This window comes from Brachyistius frenatus, unplaced genomic scaffold (assembly GCF_029030835.1).
Source record: "Brachyistius frenatus isolate BFR_SWC_R1_liver_20210118 unplaced genomic scaffold, ASM2903083v1 Contig_339, whole genome shotgun sequence".
In the NCBI taxonomy this organism is placed as follows: domain Eukaryota; kingdom Metazoa; phylum Chordata; class Actinopteri; family Embiotocidae; genus Brachyistius; species Brachyistius frenatus.
In genome coordinates, this window is record NW_027210938.1 from 294,417 (window position 1) to 301,661 (window position 7,245).

General features: G+C 40.8%; 1 protein-coding gene across 2 annotated transcripts; it reads right to left on the reverse strand.

Moving 5' to 3' along the window:
* Positions 1-215: 215 nt before the first annotated feature.
* stard3nl (STARD3 N-terminal like) lies at positions 216-7,084 on the reverse strand. Of its 2 annotated transcripts, none has more exons than XM_069723624.1 (9): positions 6,936-7,084; positions 4,922-5,251; positions 3,726-3,803; positions 3,504-3,581; positions 2,522-2,575; positions 1,959-2,076; positions 1,678-1,776; positions 1,252-1,319; positions 216-1,173 (listed from the first exon to the last, which is right to left on the reverse strand). In XM_069723624.1, the coding sequence occupies exons 2-8, from the start codon at positions 5,117-5,119 to the stop codon at positions 1,255-1,257; spliced, it is 690 nt and encodes a 229-aa protein (XP_069579725.1). In that variant the 5' UTR covers positions 5,120-5,251; positions 6,936-7,084; the 3' UTR covers positions 216-1,173; positions 1,252-1,254. The 2 variants fall into 2 exon arrangements, with proteins under 2 accessions (XP_069579725.1, XP_069579722.1); XM_069723621.1 differs by having other exon boundaries at positions 4,922-5,254.
* Between the last annotated feature and the right edge of the window lie 161 nt (positions 7,085-7,245).

A 7,245-nucleotide genomic window follows, 5' to 3' on the forward strand; every position in this document is an offset into this window, starting at 1 on the left:
TTCTAATAGTTTATATATTGAACTGTTTCACAAGTTCCTTTACGTTGAGCGGTACTCGAACTCGCAACCTCTAGCCGTCGTTACCTGCAATTACTTAAGTCTTCAAAGTCAGGATCAACGGTTCTGAATCCCGACTTTGCACTACTGAAATCATAGACAAAAAAAACGCCGTTATAAAAAGTAAAACCCATGAAATAATAAAAGACAGCCACATAAAGCTTTCACATTTTTAATGATTCAGGAAAAAAAGGCTTTTTGTAAAAACAAACACCACTGGGCTTGCAAGGCATGCAATCAGGATATGTACAGTCAACCTTTTCTTCCCGTCGCAGCAGCGTTTCATACAGTGCACTTACTTAAGTTTTGTGTGTAAATGATGCAGATTTATGGCTCACTTTTTTTTTTTTTTTTTTAAGTACAATTCTTCATTCTCTTTCAGAAGCAAACAGCATTCATCAAACCTTCATTTTTTTTGTTTTTTGTTATCAACCATGCAGGTTGTTGCAGGGCTTTTTTTTTTCTTACTTTTTTTAAGACCTCAAAGCCAGAGTTTGTCTCGTTTTGCTACAGACGAGTCCCATAAGCTTCGTTACTGGCCACAAAATCCTTCTTTTTCTTTCCTGCAGAGTCCGTTGAGCTTATTTTTTCCTTTACAGTGACTTCAAACGCCCCCAAATATGTGGAAAACAATCAACACATTCAAAGTAAAACATACGATGATAGAAATAAGACATTAATACCTTAGAAAAAAAAACTAAACATTTGTTTGACAAAAAAAAAAAAAAAAAAAAAAAAAAAAATTCATGGTAAAAAAGTACTGATTTGCTTTTATTTCACCAACATCTGCATTTAGTTTGCACAACAAAAAAAACATCTTTTGTTATGAATTATTCTCTTTGAAGGTCCAGAGTTTGTTAAAAAGCGGCGAAAAAGAAAACAAGAAAATTTCCTCACGATTCCCAGAAGTCACGACACCGAAGCTGCTTCTTAAGCGGCTCCATGTTTCTGGTGCCGGCGGCGACGGCCGACGTCGAGTTGCACTCGTGAACGTAACGAAGATTTTCTTTGGGACGCATAAAAAACTAAAATGGCAGAACGTGGCGGTGGTGGTGTTAAGGCAGGACAGGAGAAAAACTTCCACCTTCAGAAGGGGAGGTGGGAAGAGGGGGGATCCTGACGAGGAAAACAAAATATATATCACATGAAATGAGGTTTTATAACGAAGGAGTTTTAGGATTTAAAGGAATGAACCTGTTAAGTCACCTGCGTAATGAGCCCTTTTTCCGGATCATGTTTATCGTCCAGTTCCTCGTCAGAGTCTGAAAACAAGGAAGACAAATAAAAAAAATTATTAAAAAAAATAATCAGCGCGTAGATTCGACGTCCGACCGGTTTAATGGAGCGATAAGAAGTTAAAGTGAGTTTCGGGTCGGGGTCAGACGGTTCAGGTTGTAAATTACAAACTAGTGTTCAGACATTTTACGAACGTGAAACATGTCGTGAACTTCGAACGGACGGAGCGTGAAAATGATTTGTGTCGCTGGGTTAAATCGCTGCTGCCTCACGTTTCTGTATCTGTTCCTGTGTTTATTTCACGGGACGTTTGGTGTTCGTGCGGGACGGATGTTAACGCCGGATGTTTGTCGGCTGCACTGATGTCTGTGTGAGTCAACGGACCTGCCAGAGACTCCGGAGGAGAGTAGAACTGTCCGTCGGATAACGGACCCGGACCCATGAGGGGAGCTCGCTCGGTGGCGTCCATGATGGACCGATATCCTGCAACGACAAGGAGGGAAGAGGAGGAACCGTTAAAAACAGCTCATCATTAGCTCCTGCTTCTTATCGCTTCCTTCATCATTGTGCTGCTTTCTGTTCACGTGAAACAGAAAAACGGTCTCAAAACTTTTATCAACAATTTTATTATCTGTTACGATTTATTTATTAAAACGGAGACTCACTGTTTTCGTCTTCGGCCTCCTGCGGCAGCACTTTGAAGTCGAGCAGCCACGTTTCTATCCAGGCCAACACGAAGGAGATGATGGGCAGCAGGTAGCCGAAGGCCCCCTGAGACAGCAGCTGCACACACACACACACACACACACACACACACACACACATATAAAGAAATATTTCTTGTTTTATACATCATAACGATTAGATATTAATAAATAGGGATGCCTTTTGTTTACTAGACAGTCAATCAAAGACAAAAGGTCCTAATAATCTGGGAGATTTATAGTCGTTCTATGATATTCAATTATAAAGTCAAGTTAACGCAACGCAATTTTGTTTCAACCAAGGATTGTACAATAAAATAAGGATTAAAAACAGATTCGAAAATCATTTTTTAGAAGCAATTCTTATAAAACTGAGAGAACATCCTGAATCATGACACTAATAAAACACTATGAAGCGTGTTGAGCTGCTACCGAGGTCCGAGGAGTCGTGAGTGAAAGCGGCGCCGACCGCTCGACCTCAGAAACTACAAAACTAAATAAAAACCACATCACGGCCGTCTTACCTTTGATAAAATGACTTTAATGATCAGGAAAGCACAGCTGGTCGCCGTGGTGATCTGCACAAACAGAGAGCACACGAGATCAGAGACGGTTCGACTGCCACGCGATTCATCCGAATAAAACCGTGTTTTATTTTGAAGAACAGAACATCGAGAACATCTTCGATTTAACTCCACTGAATATCATGAACTTATATACATAATACAAGAAACAGCAGCAGAGACACTCTACTGTACTTTATATATAATAACAGAGCAAATCTTAATGTGGTTTACATTAACTCAGGAGATACTCGTTAAAATATTCATGTGCAGTTTTCTGGTTTTATATATTTTGATTGTCGAATGTTTAAATCTGTCTTAAAGATAGCAATATTTTAAACAGACGGGCCCGATTTATTTCCTCTGAAAGGCCAAAAATAAACATTATTGTAATTTTGAAGTGACATTTCATAGAAATCTAACGTAGTTACAGAAAATTAAGATTAAAAATCTAAAATAAAATGGCAGAATAATTAAAACACGACCCTTTAATCTGCGTAACAGTAGGAGAGAGAGAAGATTTCATCACTTTTTGAAGGGGAATTTAAAAGATTATAAAAATAGATTTAAGATTCATTAGAGAAGCTTAAGTTGCAGTAAAACTTCATATTTTAGCATTTTATCTGCACAAAATTAACAGTTCTTAGTCTTTAGAGTTTGGATTTTACAGCACGGAAGAATGAGGAGAAATTCAGCTGCTTTTATTTTGAAATGTTTCATTCTGTTTGTATTCTGTGTTTGAGTGCAGTTGTGTTGGAGTTTCTGCTTTATTTTAACCTGATTTAAATGTTTTCTGCAACTATTATTTACTATTTCTTGGCTTTACATCTTTGTAAAGATCATTTACATGCAGAGAAACAACAACAACACGTTCATGCACCTGAAACTGAGCTACGACTCGACGGCGCCCTCTGCTGGTCGACACACAAAAAAGGAAACTCACCGCGATGGCCCACCAGTGACGAAGCTTACAGACGGCGTAGGCCAGGATGAGAGCAGCAAACCTGAAGACGGCCAGCAGCTGGAGGAGGAGGAGGAGGACGTCCAGGAACCGCGACGAGAACGGAAAAAAGGAGAAACGAAGGACGAAAGAGTGTAAAGAACAAGAAAAGGAGGAGGAAACGTGGAGATGTATATTAAAACACGATGCTGTCGCGTATCTTACGAAGATGTCGAAGAAGGAGGCGTGGTAGTCGTAGTGCAGGACTTCTCGTTCCAGCTGCTTCTGAATGCCGCCGTTCACCTGTTGCAACACAAAACACGGGAAGTTAAAGCCTCGGTTACGAGCGAATCGTTCGTAAATTCGACGGGTCGAAGAATGTTTTTTTTTTAATGCTGTTTTATGAGGTTTTTTTGGGCTTCTTTTAATCAAGATTTTTCCCTGAAATGACAAAAAACTGGAGTTGTTAAGCCGCTTCCTAAAAAATAATAATAAATAAACTAATGACAGAAACATTTTAATCTTCCAGCTACTTGGAATGAAATCGTCCTCTTTAAGCCGGATACCTGAACGATATCCAGACTGTGTTTCTGGAAGTTTGCTTGAACTGGAGCGTTCAAAGTGTGCTGCAGTAAAAAAAATAAAAATAAGAAAAACCAATAAGAAATCACTTCCTCAATCAGGACGTTTTACAGCTGCTTGACCTCGATTCGCTCCTCCGGCGGCGGCTGCTCAACCTCGAACGCACCGCGTGACGGTAAATTCAAAGTGTTGCATAATATATAAAAACGAGGTCAAGCGGCTGTCAGACAACCGTGGCGACTCCTGTTGGGCAAGTCAAACCAAATAAAGGTCAAAGGTCAAAGGTCAAAGGTAACTGGGGCCCAGAAACATACACATTTTTTAGGGAGTTCAGATTCTTAACGAGGTCGTACGAGAAAGTTGTTGTTGTTTTTTTTGCGACGTCACAACTTGAGGAGGGGAAATGAGTTTTTACAGACTGATCTGATGGAAAAAATAAATCTGCAGTCGGTTCTTTCGGTGTCGTTTCATTATTCCACGTTGCGGTAAATCTGACGGCATTTATTTCTGACTCGCTCCGTCTGACACGGAAAGATGTGCCACGTGACTTTTATTAGTAGCCAGCTTATTTTAACACCTTAAATTTGTCATTTGATAAAATAAAACAAATATAATCGGCATCAGATTAGTGTGAAGGTTTCATCGTGTCTGACAAGAGCCACAGACACTTCGAGGATGTAACTGGCAGTAGGCAGCAATTAAAAACACTAAATTTACAAAACAAAAATAGTACTTATAGTACACACACACACACACACACACACACACACACACACACACACACACACACACACACACACACACACACACACACACACACACACACACACGGCTCTTACGTTGAGCTCTATGATCCAGAGCAAGGTGACGAACAAGAGGTCGAAGGTGACGAAGAGGCAGAAGGTCCTCCTCACGTCCGAGATGCACTTCTTCTCTTCGAACGACTCCATCCTCACGGAGACGGGCGTGGCGTTGTTGCAGGCGCGCCCCCTGCTGGTCGGTCGCGAATCGGAGCTGCTGCTGCATCGGCTTTCCATCGCTGGCCACGCCCCTCCCTCCTCCCCTCTGGGCAGGCCCCGCCCCCCCACTTCCCCTCCGCCCACCGGTCAACCGGACCGGTTTCGGCTGGAAGCGGGCTCACTCTGCTGGGGAGAACGCCATCAGTGCATCTGCTGGAAGGGCGAAGCAAAAAAATAAATAAATAAACCTTGATAACGACTTAACTTTTATCATTTTAAGGCCTGAAAAGAATATCCATCAGAAAAACTGTGATAAAATATGTGTTTTTATTTGTTTTTTTTATCTGGGTCCATGAAACACTCAATTGTTTGATTTATAAAATGTTAAAAAACACTTTTTTTGTACGGCCAACAGAACGAACTCCGAAGATATCCAACAGAAAATATTGTTATCCGAGAGGCTGACGCCAAAGAATCGATCAGAGAATTTTTCCGTCATTAAAAAAGTTATATACGATACTTAACGGTATAAAAGAAAATGATTTACTTTTTGAGGCTATTAAAAAGACGCAGTTTTTTTTCTTCTTCTTCAGAGAATTTTGGTCGACCAAATATGAATTAAAATCCTCTAAAATGTTGATTTTTTTTTTTAATGGAAAAAACGGATATATAAAGTGTTTGGTGTAAATCTTAGACAAGATCATTTTACAATGTCTGATGTGTGACAACTTCAAACTACTGTTTAAAAAAAAACCCACTTCTGATTGCTAAAGGTCTTCTGTCTCCAAAAAAAAACACAAAACGTTGTTACGTAATCTGGAAAAAGTTCCTTTGGTTGACTTTTGCATTTGATCACTCAACTGTTGAGTTTCTGTAGTTTAGGGAAGTGAAACTAACTGTATTAACTGTAAGTCACGCACAGGATACACAGCAACAACAAACATAAATTTAAAAAAAGAGAAAGTGGACGTGTGATGTGCATCAATTTTCAGATTTACGTGACTTTACATTTATTTATTTTGTAGAAGTCGCTAAAGTCCAACAGCGTGAAGCACGGAGCGGCATTTTTTGTTGTTGTAAATATTTCAGAGTCAACGACAACAACAACAACAAAAGTCAGTCGTTGTGCTGTGATTTCCCCCGTAGCGCCCGAGTTTCAAAAAGTTCCAAAAGTCATTTTTATATTTCACATATAAGTCACGTGATCACATGACTTTTTGCACATGCGGAGGGTGGTGGTGGTGGTGGAGGTGGTGGTGGAGGGGTGGTGGTGGTGGTGGAGGGGTGTTATGTGGTTTCCCTGTGAGGTACAGCAACTAATCTCTCCGAAAAAACAAGGTAAAAAAAAGACACCTGCATTTGTTGGAAACGTCATGAAAGTGTAGTTATAACATGTTATTACATTTCTAAATGAGGGAATTAGTCGTTCATCTAAAACCTGTTTACATTTTAAAACATAAATATTCCCAAAACACGAGCTGCACCAAAAGCAGCTCAGAAACCAGGATGATGTTAATAAAGCTAAAAACAACAACTGGGACTATAAATAAAAGCATAATAACCTCCCCCCCCCCCGTTGTCCCCGCTGACGTCACTGAATGAGGTTTCTGCAGCTCCACTTCGTGCAACTTGTGCTTTGAGAGGAGGCCGGCCGGAGTCCTTCAGAGGAACATCTGGGCTGCTTGCGAACACAATATGATGAATAAAAATAACAATGTCGACGTTAATAAAGCTAAACAAGTCCCACAGGAGCAGCTGAGACTCCCTCCGGAGACGATTCACCCGCGTCGCTGAGTTGGTTTGACGACTAGCTCGGCAGCTAATTGAGCATAAAGACGTGTTTTAAACCCGTTTATTTGTTGTTTAATTTAAAAGCCGCCGTCGTGGTTCTCACCTCTGAAACTCGATCCTCCAGGTGGGATTTTAATGTCCTGAATGAACTCCGGGAGACTTTGAGGGAGCAGATATCGACCAGAGCGAAGCAGACGAGTCATCTGTTTCCTCTTCGTCTGCAGGATGGAGGCGACCCGGGAAAAAACAACAAAAAAACTGAACGCGAGGCATTCTGGGACATGTAGTCTCCAGGGGCAACCAGCGCTGTCAGTGGGCAGAGTGCTCCCTCTGGTGGCCATTCTGGAAACAAGCAGCACCATTTAGTCTAATTCAACTCAGACAAATGGTGGATGAAGTATTCAGAAACATTT

Bases quoted from the DNA above. Each gene is read 5' to 3' on its own strand.
- stard3nl (XM_069723624.1), bottom strand. From the start codon at position 5,119: ATGGAAAGCCGATGCAGCAGCAGCTCCGATTCGCGACCGACCAGCAGG. The intron at 2,576-3,503 runs GTGAGTTTCCTT...CTGTTTGTGCAG, and splicing joins GTCACTGGTGGGCCATCGCG to ATCACCACGGCGACCAGCTG. The intron at 1,777-1,958 runs GTGAGTCTCCGT...TTGTCGTTGCAG, and splicing joins GGAGGCCGAAGACGAAAACA to GATATCGGTCCATCATGGAC.